Source organism: Miniopterus natalensis, chromosome 5 (assembly GCF_054644295.1).
Source record: "Miniopterus natalensis isolate mMinNat1 chromosome 5, mMinNat1.hap1, whole genome shotgun sequence".
In the NCBI taxonomy this organism is placed as follows: domain Eukaryota; kingdom Metazoa; phylum Chordata; class Mammalia; order Chiroptera; family Miniopteridae; genus Miniopterus; species Miniopterus natalensis.
The window spans coordinates 32,490,776-32,511,451 of record NC_142085.1 but is presented as its reverse complement, the minus strand read 5'-3'; the positions used below and the strand labels follow the sequence as shown (position 1 = coordinate 32,511,451).

Genomic DNA, 20,676 nt, shown 5'->3' with positions numbered 1-20,676 from the left:
CTCTTCAACTTCATTACTTATCTCAGTATTTCTAATACTGTCCAAGTAAAAGTGACTTAAAACTTCAGCATTATCTTTTAAATCCCACACTACAAATTCTAAATCTGCAAAATGTACAGCAATGAACTGCCTATTTCCAATTAAAAATATTTTGCCATGAGTCATCAGTACTATTTTCCTTTGTTGAGCTATTTCAAAGTAATCCTAGACATCATGCAAATCCATGCTTCTTCATGTATATTATTAAATGTTTTTTCTGTCTCAACATCATCCTCCACATTGAATCAGCTGTTAAATCCTATTATTTATTCTCCAAAATGCCTCATAAAAATTAATTTTAAAAACACACACATTAAAGTGTGTGATAGATTGACTTTATAAATGTTTCCAATTTTTCCCCCATCCCTCCCCATCTGTATACACACCTCTTACAATGTTAACTTCCATGAAAAAGTGGAGTGTAGTTCACCACCCCTTAAATCTGGACTGGCTTTATGACTTGTTTGGGGGAATACAATGTGGGAGAGATGACAGTGTGCCAGTTCGAAGCCTAGGTCTTAAAAGGTCTTCTTAAATAGTTTCTTTCACTTTGGAAACCTGCCTCCTCTGTGAGAATAAGCTGGAATATGAGAGGTCATAAACACAGCTAAGTCCATCAAGGTAAGGCCATTCTGTATCAGCCAGCACCCAGCCAACCTACCAGTTGACTGTGAATTCATGAGTGAGCCCAGTAAAGATCAGTCAAGCCAGCCCAGATCAGCAGAACCACTCAGCTGATCTATAGACTTGAGGCAAAAATAAATGTTTATTGTTGTGATGCCACTGAGGCTTTATGTTTGTTGTTAGCTGCATTACTGTGGCAATATATAACTAATACAGAAATTGGTACCTAACAAAAACTTAAAATATGTGGCATTGACTTGGGGGCCAAAGTAACAGTAATAGTTACAGAGGCAAGAAAAGTAATGAAAGTATAGGAGATTTAAAAAATGGTAACCCATGTTATGTAGTGATGAAACTTAAGTAAATGTGCTGACAGCAATAACTTCGGAGAATTCAGACAATGTACCGAAGGAACTTTCGTACGTGAGCAAGTTAATTTCTAGGCAGAATGCTAAAAATGTCACTGGCTGCTCTTAGTTAAGTATAATAAGATTTTGCAAGAAAGAGATAAGCTAAAGAAACAACTGGTCATTTTACAAGCAGAATATAGAGGGAAGAGAGAGAGACTAGGCTTTCTGGGTTGAAATATAAAACTGTTTATCTCACTTCCCTAAAGATTTTCAAAATAAAATGCAGTGATGGACATAGATCAAATCATGGGTGTGGCTATAAGTCCCTTTCCTAAGATCTCTAAATGAATTAAGGCAGTGTCTAAGTACACATTCTGTTTGACAAAAGGGTTATTAGGAAGTTTAAGGGCATGATCCCCCAAGAGTAGTGATTACATCTAGAGAGCAGTCATGCCATAAAAAACAATTGTGGGTGTAGGTTTCATGGAATGGATTATATAAAAATATAGAAACCCATAAAGTTTTAAAGTTTATTGGCCCAAAAGCCACTAGCCTAGACACCTTGTTTGGCCTTATAACTTGCTTAGCCAACAAAATGCAGTGGAAGTAACAAGTAGGCCAATTCAAGGGGCCTGGGCATCCTTTGCTCTTTCTTGGGCTCCTGCCTCTGCCATGAGAAGCCTAGGCTGTTCTGCTGAGGGATGAGAGACCATGTGGAGCAGAGCAGAGCACAGTTGTTTTATATTTTCAACAAGAGAGCAGAGCCGAGCCAAGCAAAAAACAAACAAAAACAATGGAAGATTTCTCATTCTACTCCCATTCTTAGTACATACCTTCAGGTATCTAACTTGAGTTACTGCAAGCACCTCTAAACTATACCTTATGCTTCTATTTCCTATATACAACCAATCAACCATCAATCTAATATATAACAATCTTCATCAAGTTAGTAAGTGCTTATTGTAATGCGATAGTTTCATCCTTACTTGAAAACCATCAATAGCTACCCTAATCCCTAGTGTAAACTCTTCTACAGACATTAAAAGCCTTTCACAACATAACTTGTCCTTTCTTTACTATCTTTTCTTCTGCAGTTCTTCTAGAGAATATCCAATCTCCTAAATATTCTTTAAAAGAACATGTTCATTCCCAGTTCCAAGACTTGATTCGTGCTGCTCTTTCCTACTAAAAGGGTCATTCACTTTATCCTTTGCTTACTCAAGTCTTATTCATACTTTGATCCTATCCTTCCATAACGCCTTTCCTAACATAATAACCTAGATATTTTTCTATTTTTTCCTAGAGCACTTCCTACATATACTTATTGAATATTCGCCGTTTTGTGTTCCTTCTTAGGTGCTTCATGTATATATCTGATTTTCCCCATTCACTATAAGCTTTTAAAAAGGAGAAATGAGACTTCATTAAAGTTCTCTCAATGATTGGTATACATTTATAAACACATGTTAAATATATCCCTTATTATCATTATATCCATGTAGATAATTCTCAAATATGTATTTAAAAATAAATTCCAGCCCAGCCAGGCGTAGCTCAGCAGTTGAGTGTCGACCTAGGATCCAGGGGATCGGGGTTCGATTCCTGGTCAGGGCACATGCCCGGGTTGCGGGCTCACAGCCGATCAATGACTCTCTCATCGTTGATGTTTCTATCTCTCTCTCTCCCTCTCCCTCTCTCTGAAATCAATAAAGATATATTTAAAAAAAATAAAAAATAAAAATAAATTCCTCTGAGAAAATAATTACTTAAATATACCTCACTGTTTTCCTTATAATATACTGGAACAAAAGTAATTAATTAATTATAAATGAAAACTGTACATATTATCTTATGCAAAATACATAGTTTTCACATTAAAATACACACCCTCTCTGAAATAAATCCACATTGTAGAACTTGTTTAGCTCCACAGAGAATTCTACCATTGCTTGAACTTCAGTCATTTTTAATTTATATTCAGAAGACAAATCTGGTAACAGCACCTTGGAGGAAAAAAATCATGAGAAGCTCAACAACAAAAATGCCAACTTACAAAACCACTAACATTTAAACATATTTGAGTATCATATATAGGCAGGAAAGAAAAATGAAGCAATTTAGTTAAGTGTACCTAACTTAGAATAACCCAACGACATAGCACCAGAATATACACTTACTAAGTATACTTACTAATAATATATTTACTAAAATAGCACTGTATAATTTAAGATATATCCTGTTAGAATGCTTTTTCTAAGATTTGTTCCCCATTGTGGCATGTGATAATAAATAATACACCAAACTGCTAAAAGAAACTCTTGACTTTATCTATCATAAATAAAATAGTAACTTGTTAAGAAAAAATTAAGCTAATTATTCTCTTCTAGTTCTATATTGCACATAAAGGCAGTTCCAGAGTCAAAAGTGAAATAACATTTTTTAACCGCTACTTATATTCATGAAGGTTTTTCTCTGTTAGGTGAAGTTATTAAATGACTACTCATCTTTAAATTTCAAAAAGAAATCCCCCTCATTACAAAAGCCTGAAGTATTCATCTTCAAATGGGTTAAAATAATACAGACAAGCAAAAAAGAAAACATTCACAATTCTACTCACTGAAATACATACTTTGGTATATATTCTTCATGTGTGTACATTTGTACAATTTCTATAAAGGAGAGATCAAACCACATGTACATTCTATAACCCATTTATTTCACTTAATTTTTTTTTTAATCCTCACCAGAGGATATGTTTTCATTGATGTCAATGAGAAAGGGAGAGGGGATGGAGAGAAAGAGAGAAATATCAAAGTGAGAGAGAAACGTTGATGGGTTGCCTCCTGTATACATTCCAACTGAGGACTGAATCTGCCATCTGGGTATGTGCCCTGACCAGGAGGAAATGAAATCTGTGACCTTTCGGTGTACAGGACAATGCTCCAAGAAACTGAGCCACACCAGCCAGGGTTCACTTAATCTTTCTGATGAACATCTATGTCAATAAATGTAGTTTTATAACATTATTTTTAATTGTTAACTATTATGCTGTGAATGTTATAATTTAAACAATCTCCTAATGGGTATTTTAGTGGTTTCCATCTTTTCACTACTTCAAAAAAGCACTGCAACAATCATCTTTATCGATATTATTTGCTTTAAAAAGCAATTCCGAGTAGGAAGTATTGAAAGACAATTCTCCAGCCTTGTGTTTCTGTATGTCTTGCAAGCAGAGACAATGACTGCCTTTGTTCCAGACTATTTTTCAAGGATGTGGTTAGCGAAGCCTTAGGAAATCAGAGATAGATTTTATACTGGATCAAAGGGCAGATACGTTTACTGTCCCAAGTAATAGAGATTAGAGTGTCCCCCTGAGGCCTAAGTCAGGTAGGCTTATTGTCCAAAATGAAAGATTTGGGTACCCCTAGGTCAGGGTTCCTCTCCTAAGACACAACCCACTCATATGCAGGTATAGCCTGGTACTCTAGCTACTGCTCTTGCTATGAGTATAAACTATCCTTTTTGTTGATCCAGGAGTCTCATGTCTTCTAACCACATCTACGGCACTTGTGGCACACTAAATGTTAACTTGAAAGTGGGATAAAATCTTAGACCCTTCGCAGTTCTTGAAATAGTTCTTCATAGAAATTTGACAAAGAATCTAATCTATTATGAATTGAATGCAAAAAAATAAATAAAGGCATAGTCTTACCTCTGCTGATCAAAGCTTCATTTTAACATTATTAAATAACAAATCTTGTGCTTCCAGTTACTAATTCTTGTTAAAAATATATTGTTCCTCCTATGAGAAAGGAAAAGCAACATCTCAAACAAAACAGTAAACATAAAAAAGTCCACTTTAAGGAAACCTATGCTTTGTTAGCTACTTAACATTCTCAATATACCTAAAAGATCTATATCCTCTATAAGGCTTAGGAATAAGTTTAAGAGATTTTGTTTTCATTCACAGTTTCACTGATATCAGTATTAACTATCGTATCATTGTCAAGGATCCACTTGTGCATACTTTAAAGCACAATAATAAATAGAAGACTATTTTCTTAGTTCAGTGGTTCAGAAACAAACTTCATGAATACACAAAACATTATAAACCTATTAATTTTTAAGATGCAGAACTCATAATTTTTAAATAACTCCCTGGGTAGAGCAAATTCAAATGATTTCTGAATGAAATGTGTGTATGCTATGAGCTACCTAAAATATTTTGACAAAAAAGTTGCCTGGATATGCTATGGATAGTTTTTTCCAAACTCCAAATATTTATCGCTTAGATTTAAAAAGATATTTTGCCCTTGACATAATTATTTTAGGTACTAAAAATGTTAGAATAATGACCACGTTCACTCTTTTTCACAGATATTTTCTTCTCTCCATCATAAATATGTAGACTGTACCACCTGCCATAATTGTTATTTTGAACCTTAATAATCATCAAAAAGAGTAAGTTACATACAGTTATAAATTGAGAACAATCAGCTAATGACATGTGGATTAGTCTTGTATCTATAACCCTGTTATCTGGTGTAATTCTGGCCACATAAGTTGGTTAAATCTGCATTGGTTGGTTCAGTCTAAATATCTGAGCTATGGTCCTATTTCTTGATTCAGTTTCCTTTTTGATTGGCTAAGGCCTTGACACCCTGCCTAGTCTGGTAAACTCCCTCTTGCAGAGGTTAAACATGCTAAGTCACTGGATTATATCCTGGTCTAAAACGGCCAAGCCACCTGTTACTTGTCTGACTCTGAAAATCACCACTACTCAGACGGCTTTAACCTTCTTTTTGTCTTCATAATTATTCACAAGCACAACACACTTTCATCAGTGACATTTCATTTTAAAAAGTGATTCACAGTGAGGATGAGTTTATCAGAATCATTAAAGTAGAGGAGACATGTAAAGTAGAAAAAAAAATCACTGGTTTAGAAACTTTTGCTCCCACTCCTTAGTCATCCAAATGAACTCCTGAGGGCCAGTCATATGCTATACTGCAGAAATTATAGAAATACTTAAGAATAAAGTACTAAATTCTTCTCTTCTGGGGAGAGGAGAAGAGGGAGATCTTCAAAGGAAAGACAATGGGAATAGCTTGATTGACAAACTTTTTTAAAAGCTGTTTCCCTCTTGATACCAAATACAGATCAAATAACAGTATCAAATAGAAACCAGACACTCAGAACTTTTTGGAGCACCTACTCTTACACCAGTAACTTTAACTATGTTATTGTATTTAATTATCATAAAAATCTGGAAGAACTATTATTACTCCATTTTACAGGTGACCAAACTAAGGATCAAAATGTTTATATAATTTATCCAAGGTCACAGTAAGGAAATAATATAAAAGGACAAAAACCTCAAATGTATAAAACTCTACAATTTATATTTACACTTGCACATTTCTAAAGCCTACACCTGAATTGTTATACCAAACAAATTCAATGATCATCAAGCCATAAGGTAAATATACCCATAATAAAACAAAAACTAAAATCAGAATGCAACAATGAAAAAAACTGCACTTGATAAATTACTATAGTTAATTTTCCATTTAATTAACATTATTCCCTAACTGAAATCTTCTATTTCTCAAATCCCACACCAACAAACACCATATCTGAAGAGGCAACCAAATGATGCTTCTCTCTCTCTCCCCTGCTCTCTAAAAATCAACAAACATGTCCTCCAGTGAAGAGTAAAAAATAAATAAGTAAAATAAAGGCATTGTTCTTTCCTAATTTCTTTAAAAATCTGGGTTTAAACAGTTGTTGTCTAATAAAAGAGAAACATATTACTAGTAATGTTAGAACTAACATTTAGATTAAGAGGTAAGCACTCTCAAAACAGAACACTATTAATTTTGGATAACTGTGTTAATATAATAGAAAATCCATAGAAAAAATTATTTTTAAACATAATGTAGAAAAAAAATTTAGGAACTTCTGAGAGCATTTCCATGGTTTACTCAGTACATAAGAATGAAGTAAAGGAACAAAAAAAAACTTTTATGAGACACTTAATGAAAACTACCTCTGACATTATATGGAAAACAGGATCTAATTTATCAAAAGCAGTTCATATACATTTTTCAGGGATACATCTATGCCATAAAACAAACCTGCCAGTAACATAATACAGAGTGCCTTTGAATATATCATGTTATTATATACCTTAAAAAAAACCAGGATAGCCCAAAGTAACAAAAACTAGTTACTCCTTTTACTCCATCTACTACCTAGTTCCGGGATCTGCACAGCATTCGTTAAAATACTTGGTCTTATTAGTTATCTCAACAAAGAAAAAAGCTCAGAACAAGAACAAAAAGAGTTACATTCCTCTCTCTGAAAAATATTCTAAGAAACAATTTCTTAATTGCCTATGCTTTCTTTAGTCTACAATTAACTTTGGTATCAGACAGACTTAGATTCTAATTCAGACTCTCTAAGCCTAAATTTTCTCAAAAAGAAATAATATTTGTAATTGCTAGGTCAAAAGGTAAGGCTTAAAACGATTATATATATACAAATTTATACAAAGCATTAAGAATGGCAGTTGGTGCTCAATAAATTGTTGATATGTTTTACTTTACCTCAAATTATATATAAAAATGCCCACTTGAGGCTTCACACCCTCAAATTTTAAATTAATTTCATTCAAGAAAATGTCTATTCAAAATGATGCAACTCAACTAAACAGGCTATTATTATAAGTTTCAATTGCATGGCTTGAAAATATTTTCATTTATAGGCCATAGGACTTTAAGGGGAGAAGAGCAGGCCTCTAATTAAGATGTTGGAAAAAAACAGAAAACAAAACAATACAAAAAAAACAAGACAGTGAATATTTCAACTCTCCAATTTGAACAATTTTCTGATTTCATTCCTCATTGACATTTCTCTAGCTCCCCCTGCCTGAAGGACTATTTCAGAACTCCTTTACCAAACTGGGGCCCTTGGCAAGCATTACATTATATAATTATCATACTTTGACATAAAATAGTTATAAGATTACAGAAGAGGACTGGTGACAACCTACAGTCTAATCTTATCTGCCTGAGGAAAGTAACTAATTTTCAGTCTTAAAGTAGGAGTGAGTAAGAATGAGAGTGGTTTTAAAATCTGGGTTTTTCAATTCCAAAAGACAAAAGTAATGGCAAAGGCTTCCATTTAAGGTATTAAATTGTGACTACCAAAAAGCCCTTACTTTGCTGCTTTGACATTTACAGTTAACAGTAAGTATTTCCAATTGAAGCCAATAACTTACTGGCAACTTGGAGACATCAAAGAGCAGGTGTCAGAGATAGCACTGCTCTAAAAACAATCATGAATGAGGCAGCTGCATCCTATATGGCAACTTCAAGGGGATTTCAATAAGGAATACTTCTAGTTCAGAATATATTAAGAACTGTAGCAAAAGGACATTTAATAAAACTTAACAACATAATACTATCAATAGCGGAACTCTATATAAGAACATAATTTAGAAAAACTTTCTATATTATAGATGGTTGAAGAGACCTAATCTCATAAAAGGCAATATGCTATATTTTTCTCAGAATACTCTCTTGGCTGAGATAGTTCATAAAAATTGTTTCATCAAAACAAGAACCACCTAAGGGGTTATTCAAGTAGGAGACATCTCTTAATGGTGTATGCCTGACACCTTTATATTCTCATTAAGAAAAAAAGGGCTAATTTTTATTAAATTTAGCACATCATAGGTAACCAAGTATGTACCTGTTAAAAAACAGAAATCTTTAAAAATAAAATAGTAAAAACCCCTGCAGAATTGTTTCACTCTATTCCTTCTGAAAATTCTAGACCTGACTAACAACTTGTGCTTCATAACTTTTCTGAGAAACCACTGGGCCCATTATGAATGCTTTCTTCTTTAACACCATTCTGCTTATTTTTATTCATTTCTAAACCTACTTCCTGACAAACAACTCAAGAGGAAAAAAAAAAACCACTACTCACTTTAGATCTGTATACTCCCATCTCCATCCATTTCTTTAAATATACATGTACATATCACAACACTACCTTTTAAGCAGTTTTTCCTCAATACCTAGAATCAAAGCAAAGGAAATCCTTGTCTTCTCTATCCTCTAAACAATCCCCATTCTCAAGGATCTATTAACTACAGTAAACAAAGCTAAAATATAAGACAGGATAAACTTTGTAGGTAACCAAAGGTATAATTTTTACATTTTCAGTGTCAAATCCTGATGCACAAAGGGCAATAGTTGTTCCATATACTGAATGCTGTAGCATCTATTTCACTGTATATGAACATTAATCTAATCTAGTCCACAGTTCACAGCATTCTACTAGGCTTTTCACAGAAATCTGAAATTTAAAAAAAAAAATCTAAATTCCAGTGATTTGGGATTTAAGCATTAAATTACACACTACTACACTGTCTAAAAGAGATAAAATTAAATACTTACATAGCAATTTTTGTCTGTGGTGGCCCTAAGCATGTTTAAATGATTAAGGCTTAGTCTACTACTGAGAGATTACTGGGTGGCCACTTTTTTTATCCACATATTACAGGTAGAGAGACCAAGTCATAGAAGTTAAGTGGCTTTTACAAGCTAATGTCATGAGTCATCATAAGAGCTTAGATCTTCTGACTTCTAGTCCTGTACCTGCTATCAAACATGAATCCTTATTTTAATTTCTATAAGCACAGAATCAACTCATTCAAAAATACCAACAAGAATTTGTAAGCATTTACTTTTTTAATGAATAGGTTCCTAAAAATAAAAGACTTGCCTTTGAAAGGCAGGAAAGCTTCCTTCAGAAGCAGCAGTTATCTATTTGCATTGAAAAAATCATTTTTAAAAATCTTAAAAGCTGAGTTCATAACCTTGTACCACACACACAATAAGTGCTGGTTCTTCCAAAAGAGGTGTGGCTTAATGACATCAGATCCAAAACTGTATCTCCCTCTATCTTTACCTCTATTATCACTTCAAATAAGGAACTACACTTTGTAGCCCTGATGTTCCCCTTTGTATAACAGAAACCAAAAAATTTAATTCCTACCTGATACAGACAACATAGGGAAGAATTTACTGTTTGTGGACAGCCTTGAGATTCCGGAAATACATACTCCAGTTGATCTTCAACTCCAGAATAAAGGCAAACTTAACTGAAAGCAACTGCTTCAGCAGATGCCCTCAAAATAAGACACCATATCATGATTTACATAGTGACAAGTTTTACGGAAGCCAAATCTCAATGACAAGGAGATGGGGAACAACTTCCAAAACTGTTTAAAAAGTTCTTTTGCCCAATTAAAAATTTTAATACTTGCGTTCTCACATTTCTCTTTCAGTAAGCACACTAATTCTATTCCTGTTAGTAGAAATTGTATGCATTCATTAAAGGGAACAGAGAACATCAGGAAAATGATGCAATCAATTGCAATAGCAAATGTATAAAAATTAACACCTAATTTTATAAAATAAACTTTGTTAAATTTCATTTAAGATTAGTTCTTCAACAACTGTATTTCCTGGAGGACCACAAAATTTCAAAATTTAAACCTTATGTTTGTAGCTCACCCTTTAACAAATCTTAATCCTTTATACTTTCATCAAGTCTGTACTCAAGTTGTTTCTCCTGGAATGCCAGGTACACATAACTCTTAAAAATCAAAGCTTCAATCAGTAAGCGTAACAGGTTATTGCTACTGTCACTCTTTCGGTGGTATTTCCAGTCATTGAAGAAAGAAGGTGAAGAGATTTTATTAAATTGGAAGCTGAACTTAAAAATACTGAGTGGATACCTTGCTTAAGTAGAAAGCAGAAGAGACTGAATGGTTTCGAGATTTAATACAAGTTAAACGGATTGAAGTTAGGAGGCTCGACCTATGCAAACAGAAGACAACAGTTTGGGGGGGGGGGATCAAGACTAGGGACTAGAAATGGGATCGAGATGGAAAAAGACGTCAGGACAGGGGGTCATTCCACGGCAAGCGATGAAACTGGGTACCAAGAGAGCTAAGGATTAAGGCAGTGAGGGCTCCGAAGGTATGGTGGGGCGCAGAATGAACTCGAGCGATGCCAAAGCAAAACGCACAGTCAGAAACTAACAAAAGACAGACGAAGTACCGAAAGACGGTTTATGAGAATAAAAAGGCAGCCAAGGAAGAAAGTACAGAGGCAACAGCGAGAAACCTGGTCAGTGGGGGTAAAGAACGTCCGTCCTATAAGAGCCGGACTGAGGGATGCGCAGCGAGAAGAAACCCCGGGGAGTACGAGGATACACAGCCTCCCCCAAACCGAGCGACCGACCCCCGAGACAAACAGGCACGTGGGAGGCGGGGATGGGAGGAGAGAACCAAGAAAGGAGGGTAAAGACAAGACGGAGCAGCGAGGATGGAGCGGAGGGCGAAGGGCAAGCGAAGTCTGCGAAACCGCAGAAGTGAGGTTCAGGAAAAGCTGTCCGGGGGACGCCTCAGTCCGGGGCGGCCGGGGGGACCGGGCGAGCGGCGCGCCGCGGCCCCTCCGCACCCCGAGCGCACTCTGCACCGCCGTCCCCACCGACCTTCAGCGGGCCTGGGACCCGGCTCCGACCGGGAGCGGCCGGGTGAGGGGCCGGAGCGGGCGAGGGGGGCGGCGAGAAGGAGGCCGCTTCCTGCCGGGCCCGTGGGAAACAGGGACAGAGGGAGGGGTCGTGGGGGTCCGGAGCCAGGGGAGACGGAGAAGACAGTGAGGGGCTTACCTCTGGCCCGCCTCGGCCACCTCCACCGCCTGTCGGACGGAGGAGCTCGTCGTCTTAATGGAAGAATACGGCCCTCCGCGGGTAAGCACCATCCCGCCTTGGGCCCCCTCACGTCGCCATCGCAGCAACCGCAACCACCGCAGCGGAGGAGCCGGTTCGTCACCGCCGCTCGGCTACTGGCCCAGCGCGGCCCGCGAGCATGCGCACTCGTCCCAGTCTCGAGGGAGCCCGGGCGAGTCGGCTCTACCTGGGATCAACAGGTCCCCGGCCCCGCGGCCCCGCCCCCGGCCTTCTCTCGCCTCCCCCTCCAGCCTGTTCCCTCCCCTCTCTCAGCCTAGGCCCCGCCCCTTCCAAGCCTGGCGCCCCGCCCCTCCTCCTCCTTCCAAGCCCCTCAGCCGCAGCGGGAGCCTGGGAGCCGAGATTTCGACAGATTTGTCCGCCCTATGCGGCTCCCGCTCCCAAGTTCCCGCGAGAATGGGAGGCTTGCGTCAATAAAAAGCGCGAGCCCCAGCGGACCGGCGGCGCGGCGGGTTTCAGGGAACAAGTGTAGAGGGTAAGTGGCTGACGTTGAAGAATAGGGAACCGGAGGAAGGCGAGAGGGGGAGAACTGACGCTTCAGCGGTGCTCCGCAGGTGGTTCTTTATTCTTCTCTTCTCCACCTGCTCCCTGGAGTCCCGGATAGAGAGCCTGGCCCCTGCCCCACGCGCTCTGCGGAGTTGGAAAGGAAGCTGCGGGAGGTCCGGCCTCGCTCTGGGCGGCTGGCTACCTTTTGGGGACTCGGTTGTCGCCGTTTTTTGGAGAGATGTGGGGGCTGCTATGGTTACTTATCAGTTATTGATGTTCAAGAGGGTGGGAGGGGTGCGGTGAAGTGGGTCTTTGCCTGTTAAATTCCGTGAACCAGAAGCATATGATTTGGATAGCGTGTGAAGGGTAATGCTTCAGTGATTTTCCTCACCCACCCGTTTCTGAGAGGGATCCAGCAGAAAGTTTTGAGGCGCATAAAGCTCAGGATGTTACTAAAGCAAAGTTAATGAAAAGAAGGAAATTGCGGCTGCAGCGTGTGTGAAAAGTAAATTAAGGGGATGGATAGTGGTGATGGTTGTACAACAGTATGTACTTAATGGCACTGAACTGCACTTTTTTAAATGGTTAAATGGAAAAATTTTATGTGTATTTTACCACAATAAAAATGATTGGAAAGAAAAAGCTTTGTGTACTGGTTTGGGGAAAATTGTGATGCTTTGTAGTCTAGGCCATTTGGGGGGCAGGTTTGGACTATCACTTAACCTCTGGGGTTTTTTTTCATCTTAATATGTATTTGTAACATAACTGTAAGTGCCCTGTTGTCCCATGATAACCAGTCAATGTCTTGCTTTCCTGGTTCCTAATCTTTTTGTCTTTCCATTAATAGCCAAATCCCATTTTACTATCCTTTCTCCTAAGGGCCTTTGTTGTTTGTTTTGTGATTTGAATGTAGCCTCAAAATTGGAATCCTTTTCTATTTTTTAAGTTCTGTCTCAGGAAAATATACCAAATCTTCATTTATTTGCTTTTTTACAGCCATGCCTTCACTAAAATACTCCCCCTGCCAAGATTACTTCCCTATTACCTGTCCTTTTTATTTAAATCGCGTATTAAAGTCATCTGCATGCCAGACAGTGTACTCATCTTGGAGGATATCACCATGAATAAAACAACTTGGGTGGAGTGTCTGCATAATTCCCTTATGATGTGACGGTGTAGTGGAGGGATGTGTGCGCAGGGAACTAGCGACTGGTTCTCGGGGTTCCCAGGAGAAGCATTAATCCAATTGAGGTGGGAGAGGCCATGAGTCAGGAAATACTTCCAGGAGAAGATGATTCCAGAGAGTTAATGAAGTCAGATGTGTCAGGGATGGAGGAGAGGAGAGAGGCTGAAAGAAGAAAGGGATTGCTTAAAGGAAACCATGCAATGAGAAACCTATCTTTACAGAGAGCTAAAACTAAGCAATTTGATGCCATAAGTCTAGGATGTGAGGCTAGAGAAGTAGGCAAGGTCAGGTCATGGTGAGCCTTTGAGGGATTTCATGGATAGATCTATTTAAATAGTATTTTTGATAAGTGAATAGTATGTGCCAAGCATAGGGTACAAGGAGGATTAAGAGTAAATTCCAACTCTCAGGGAGTTTACAAACCAGTATGGATAAGACAAGCACGTCAAATGTCAGTAAGTTGTACTAAAGAGTTAAAATTGGGGTGGATACAGGTTGATTGGAAACCCAGTAGAGGAGCACCTAATGTAGAGATTTAGACAAGAATTCCTGGAAATTATTGATCAATAGAAAAATATAAAATACTCTTAATGAAAATCAGAAAAATTATATTTCCTAACATGCAGATTTACTAGAGTGCAGAATGCATTGATCTAGTCAGATTACCTGGGCTCAAGTTCTGCATTCTGCAGTATACTGTGTAAAATGAGAGTCTCTTAAGTCTCAATCTCTCTCATAATAAGAGAATCATATAGTATCTAAGGTCCTTTAGAAACTTCATGATTCTAAATTTACTTCCCATTTATCTTTCCATATTTTGAGTCTGCTTTTAAGACACTAATTATGTACATTAAGCTAAGACTTATATGTGTCATTTTCTACCCAACTCATGAGTACTCAAAGAATGCAAGGCCTGGTATCTTTTGTGTTCTGTAGTTGGTTTACGTAATTTAACTTTGGCATTAAATGCTTTTGAATCTTTACTAATCTCTTTTAATTGGAGTATTCTCTTAAACTGAAGATCAGGTTATTTCTTCCTTACACAGTTGCTCAATGTTGGCTCAGCTGAAGATTGACATAAATTTGGAAATGACCTTGTGGGAAAATGTCTGTATTTGTTGCTAGACATTAATTCACTAAGCAAATAAGCTTGCTTTTTCCTTCCTGGGACTTATGATTTTGAAAATATTCCCGTTGCTTAAAGAAGATCACTATCAACTTTACAATGTTAAATTAAAAATAAGATACAGTCAAATTATTCCACACTTTTTTGCAGGAATATGATTCTTTTTGGCATTTTTACTGAGAATTCTGAATTCCCTTTTTAATTTCTTAGTAAGAATTGGAGTATTCTCTAATGAGTAGAGAATACTCCAATTTATAATATTAATAAAACACTAACCTCCCCTTTTGGGCAGTCACTCTTGTCTCTGTGTGAAGCGTTGATTTAATCATATGTGGACTCTGGGGTGATCACCCTCAGTACTCAAGGGTAAGTTTTTTTAAAGTTATATAATCTTAACAACAAATATGAGATGGAACAAAACAGTTTCATTATAGGTCTTCCTTCATGGGTTAGTAACAGCTACAAACCACAAGGGAAAATATATTACTCCATAACGTAATGTTGTAACGTTATTTTATGACTTAATAGCGATGTGTATCTGGAGGAACCACCATATAAAGCTACTCAATTACCAAGTTTTTCTTCCTTGTAATGTAATTGCAAACCTTAAAAAAACCCCAACGTTTTCCTTCTTTTTTAACTGATAATGTTGGTTGCTTATGAGAGGGAAACTTGGAGGCTGGGGTGCTTGGTGGGGGAGGCAAAGAACTTCTTTATTGTATATTCTTCTGGGTATGAATCTAGTGAATGTATTAAAGAAAAAAAATATTTGAATCTATGTAAAATGAATACAGTTTTAAAAATGCATATACCATAGCCTTTAATAATGATATTGTGGAAAAAACCTAATAGCTACATAATTGATTAAACTGCAAACAAGGTTTTTCTATATAGTGTGAAAGGGGCGGTAAAGCAGTGACTTCTTGGTTGCAACTCAGATTATCTGGATTTCCCAAAGATAAGTGTCTGCTCGGATCATTTGGAGAGAATCTGTCAGACAGAAGATATTCCTCCCACCACCATTCCACTGAATCACTCCTGTGAAGGGTCATTATCTAGCATCAAATGACAGTAATGAAATGTTTTCTGAATTATTCTCTTCCTCATAGGCTTGAAGCTTACCATGGTTGTTTTTTTTAAAAATAATATGTATACTAGTTACCATTTGATCTGTGATAACAAACATGTTAGGGCAATTATTTCACTCTTCTAAAGGCTCACACATTCTTATCTTGAATCCTAATCTTTAAGCCAGCTCCAGGCACATAGTTTCTGCTTCATATCAGACCTTGTCACTTAGTTTAACTGTTGACTCCTCTTACTCAATCTGTCCCAAATGAAATTGCCCATTCCCCATTACACACAACTCCATCTCCCTCCCAACCTTCTAGTTTCTGTTAATGAACCCCCATTTACCTAAACCCAGAAACAGCCATATTAGTAACTTCATGAACAGATCACATAATCAAAAGTTCAATATATCTTTTTGTATCTATGATCCTATACATTTGTGTAACTTTCTTTTCTAGCTTCCTGATCTATAATATGAATATTATGATAAGCTGCTTCATCAGGATGTTGTGAAATTATTACAAAGATCTTTGCAAAATAAAGGTAATTATTACTGATTATTCCTGTAACTGGCAGAATTAGTGAGAAGTAACAATAGATTAATAGATCAATTGAACTTATAGTAAAAGGCATCTATAATTAGCCCTTAAGTCCCTCTTCACTAACAAGATACACAACTCTAAATTCCTACATCAATCTACAGGCTTTCATAGGGAATGCAAAATTAAACTCATGTTTTAAAATTTCTCCAGTAGAAAAACTTCTTTAGTTGCTGCATTGGGAATATTGGTGGGAATGCAGTAGAAAGGAATAAAAAAAACTACAATAAAGTCATTTTTTTATACTATAATGATCATTAAGCTTTATTTCTTTCATGGTGAACTATCAAATCTATTTATGCTTAGATATATTTGAAATGTGTAAGAGTTGCCAAATTTATCTTGGGTACAGAAAAAGAAAAATTCTCTGTATTAGGAAATTGGAATTTCATTTACCATTTCCATTATGTCTTTAAAAGCTACGTAAACCATTTTTTTCAATTTATTCAGCAAAAAAAGCAATTTAAAGTAATCTTGAAAGTGAGTAAATAGCTTTTGGATGATTCGATTTGTAGGAACTCCTTGAAGAGAATATATGCCTGTGTGCTTGCTTTTACAAGTTAAGGAAAAACGTTGCTGATAGTTGCTTTTCTTTTTTCTTTTTTGTTACTCCATCACCATGGAGAATGTAAGAATTAGGAGTTGACAGGAGATTTTAAGTTACTCCTTTAAAAGTATCTACTAAATTTTATCTTGGTTTAAAATGATCATATGAATACTATATTGTCAAGATTAAAATTTGCAGATAAAAATTTTACAATGCTTTAAGAAAAACTTCATTAGATTTTAAAATAATTTATTGAGAGACAATGAACATAAACTACACTTATTTAACATGTACAATTTGATACATTGATTCTTGTAAAATCATCGCCATAATAAAGATAAGGAACATATCCATGACCATGGAAAGTTTCCTTGTGCTTCTTTGTAATCTCTATATCCTGCCCCCTTCCCTACCAATGCCCATCTCTAGGCAAGCACTGATTTATTTCATTATAGGTTAGATTGAATTTTCTACAATTTATATGAATGGAATCATACAGTACATACTTTTTGTCTGACTTCTTTCACTTAGTGCAATTATTTTGAGATACATCTATGTTGTTGCACATACCAATAGCTGGCTCCTCTTTAATGTTGGATAGTAGTCCATTGTATTAGTCAGCAAGGGCTGCCGTGACAAAACACCACAGACTGGGTGGCTTAAACAACAGAAGTTCATTTCTCACAGTTTCAGAGGCTGGAAGTCCAAGATCAAGGTGCTGGCTTATTCAGTTCCTGGTGAGAGTTTTGTTCCTGGCTCTTGGACAGCTGCCGTCTTGCTGTGAATTCACATGATAGACAGAGAGGGGATATCTCTTTCTTCCTCTTCTTATAAGGCCACCAATCCTATTGGATTAGGGTCCCACCCTTATGACCTAATTTAACCTTAATTACCTCCTAATTACCTATCTCCAAATACAGTCGTGTTGAGGGTTAGGGCTTCAACATACGAATTCGGTTCATGGAGGTTGAGGGCGTCCAGAATTCAGTCCATAGCACCCATTATGTAGATTACCGAACTTCTTTATCCATTCACCTGATTATGGTTCTTTGGGTTGTTTCCAGTTTTGGACTATTACAAATAAAGCTGCTATGAACACTTTAATATGTATTTATATCGACATATGCCTTCATTTCTCTTGGATAAATACTGCCATAGCTATATGCTCCAAATGTGGATATGCTTGTGTAATTTTCGTTCTGTTCAAAATACCTTCTAATTTCCTGTTTCATTCCATCTTTGCCCCATGGGATACTTAAAAAAGTATGACATTTAGTTTCAAAATATTTGAGGCTATTTTAGAGATATTTCTCTAATTGATTTATAATTTTATTCTATTGTGGTTAGAGAATATATTTTGTATGTATAAATCCTTTTAAATTTAGTGTCACTTTTTAAATGGCCCCCATTATGAACTATTTTTATAAATATTCTGTGTGCACTTGAAAAGAATGTGTATTCTGCTATTATTGGGTGAAGTATTCTAGACATGTCATTTTTGTCAATTTGATTGATAGTGTACTGTTCAAATATTCTACATCCTTACTGGTTTTTTGTCTGTTTCTATAAATTATTGAGAACTGGTTGTTGAAATTTCTAATTATAATTGTGGATTTGCTATTTCTGCCTATGGTTATATCAGCTTTTGCTTCATGTATTTCGAAACCCTTTTATTAAATGTATATGTATTTGGGATTATTAGGTTTTCTACATGAGTTTATTGCTTTATCATTGTGAAGTGGCCCTCCATTGTCCCTGGTGGTATTTTTTTTCCTCTCTGAAATCTACTTTGTCTCATTAATATAACCATTCCAACTTTCTTTTAATTCACGTTATCATGGTATATCATTTTTTTATCCATTAACTTTTAACCTATTTGTGTCCTTATATTTAAAGTAGGTTTCTTGTAAGTACCACATAGATATGTATAGCTTTCTTTTATGCAAACTGACACTCTCCCTTTTAATTGGAGTGTTTAGACCATTTGTACATAGTGTAATTATTGACATAAATCTGTCATCGTTCTGTTTATTTTCTATTTGTGCCACCTGTTCTTTGTCCATGACTTTTTTGTACAATCCCTGAGCTAGAAACAGTTTTCACATTTTGAAAGCTTTCTTTTTTTCTTTTAAAGAATATGTGATGGAAATTTTATGTGGCCTGTAAAGCCGAAAACATTTACTATCTGGCCCTTCATAGAAAAAGTTTGTTGACCCTGCTCTAGAATTTTGCTCATGTTCTTTGATACATTGCCCATATTTCTATTTAACATGTTCAATATTTCCTCTAGTTTTTTGAATATATGAATACAGTTATAGCTCTTTTTTTTTTTTAAATAATCCTCATCCAAGGATATGCTTACTGATTTTAGAGAGAGAGAAAGAGAGAGGGAGAGAGAGAGAGGGAGGGAGGAATATCTATCAGTTGCCTCCCCAAAGTGCCCTGACCTGGGATTGAACCCATAACCTTTTGGTATTAAGTTTGTACTAAATTTGTAAAATAAGTTTGGAAGTTTTTTTCTTTTTAGTTATATGAGATTTAAAAAAAATTTATTGTTAAAATTATCTGGCCTTTTAATATCCCTCTGCCCCTCAAAATTGCTCAAGATAGGCTTTTACCTCATATCTATTTACCTATATATATGTATATATATATATAATTTTTGTCTATGCCTTTGAGCTCAGAGCATATGGTTACCTAGGGCATAATCGAGGTAAGGATAATGGCCAGAAGTTCTGTATAGGTAATTATTTGTTTTGGTTTTTTTGACATATTTTTATGTAAAATATTTCAAACATACATGAAAATATGGATAGGAAGTATAAAGAACACCTGAGCCTTCACAATTCATCTTGTCAAATCTGAACACTTTGTCTTTTTTTTTTCCTTTGTGACTTTCAGTGAGATCACTGCTTTTGAAACGGAATCTTATTGTTGCCTGTATTAGGAATTTTAGGCATGTTTTGATAGGGTTATTCTAATTGTCGTAGAATGTTTACTTTGAAAGTTTCATTGCCTTGTGCTTTTTTAATGGTAAAATTTTTATATCAAAACAAGTTATATATAAAACACAAACTAATTATAAGCTGAGATATGTAAGTTACATGCTAGTCACATTAGTTTTATTTAATTAGTTGCTATATAGGTAATATACTTGTCAATAGTTCTGGCTCTTAAAAATAAACAAACAAAACTTTGATTTAAATTTTGGCTCAGCTGCGGAACTTGGGGCAAGTTACTGTCCTAAGCTGCTTCACCTGTAAAATGGTAAAATAATGGCAATTTTATGAAGTTGTGAGCAAAAGCATGTAAGGTGCTTGGCTCAGCACCTACTGCATGGAAAGTTTTCAATACAAAATTGACCCTAATTTGATTTCAGGAGAATTTTTTTTCCTAAAGAAGATTAAATTTCCTGTATGTCCTTACATTTAGGAAATTAAATTCTGTTTATGGTGGTTTATGAATTAAGAGTGTCCTCAGCTCCCAAGTAGATGGGAACTGATGTTATTTGCTCCTATGAAAAAGGGGAGGTGCCCATCTTATTGTGTCTCTTCAAATCCCTCCTCCTCTCCAAGCTCTCTTTTGAATCAAGTGTATGTGGGGCTGGAAGGGAGAGGTGTCACAGAAGTCGTATGATTTGGCATTGTTTCTCTCTGTGCAGAGAAGGGAATATGCTTCCAGGGCTATTTCTCTTCCAGGTGGAAAAGGAACTGTTGAGTTTTCAATCCCATTTAATCATCATAGGCTCCCCCTTTCGTTTTCCATTTAGACAGTGCCTAGGTTGGGTTGCTGCTCCGTGCTGTATGTAACAGCTCGCA

General features: G+C 36.4%; 1 protein-coding gene across 6 annotated transcripts in view; it reads right to left on the bottom strand.

The window, feature by feature from the left end:
* FAM135A (family with sequence similarity 135 member A) overlaps positions 1–11,958 on the bottom strand; it is an 82,725-nt gene extending 70,767 nt beyond the window's left edge. For 5 of the 6 annotated variants that reach the window (XM_016195556.2, XM_016195560.2, XM_016195557.2 and 2 more), the window contains exons 1-2: positions 4,726–4,811; positions 2,901–3,016 (exon numbers count right to left, since the gene is read on the bottom strand). In XM_016195556.2, the coding sequence (XP_016051042.2) occupies positions 2,901–2,977 (77 nt within the window). In that variant the 5' untranslated portion in view covers positions 2,978–3,016; positions 4,726–4,811. Of the gene's footprint in view, positions 1–2,900; positions 3,017–4,725; positions 4,812–11,765 lie in introns of those variants that run through there. The other variant, XM_087817468.1, reaches the window with a different exon arrangement.
* Between the last annotated feature and the right edge of the window lie 8,718 nt (positions 11,959–20,676).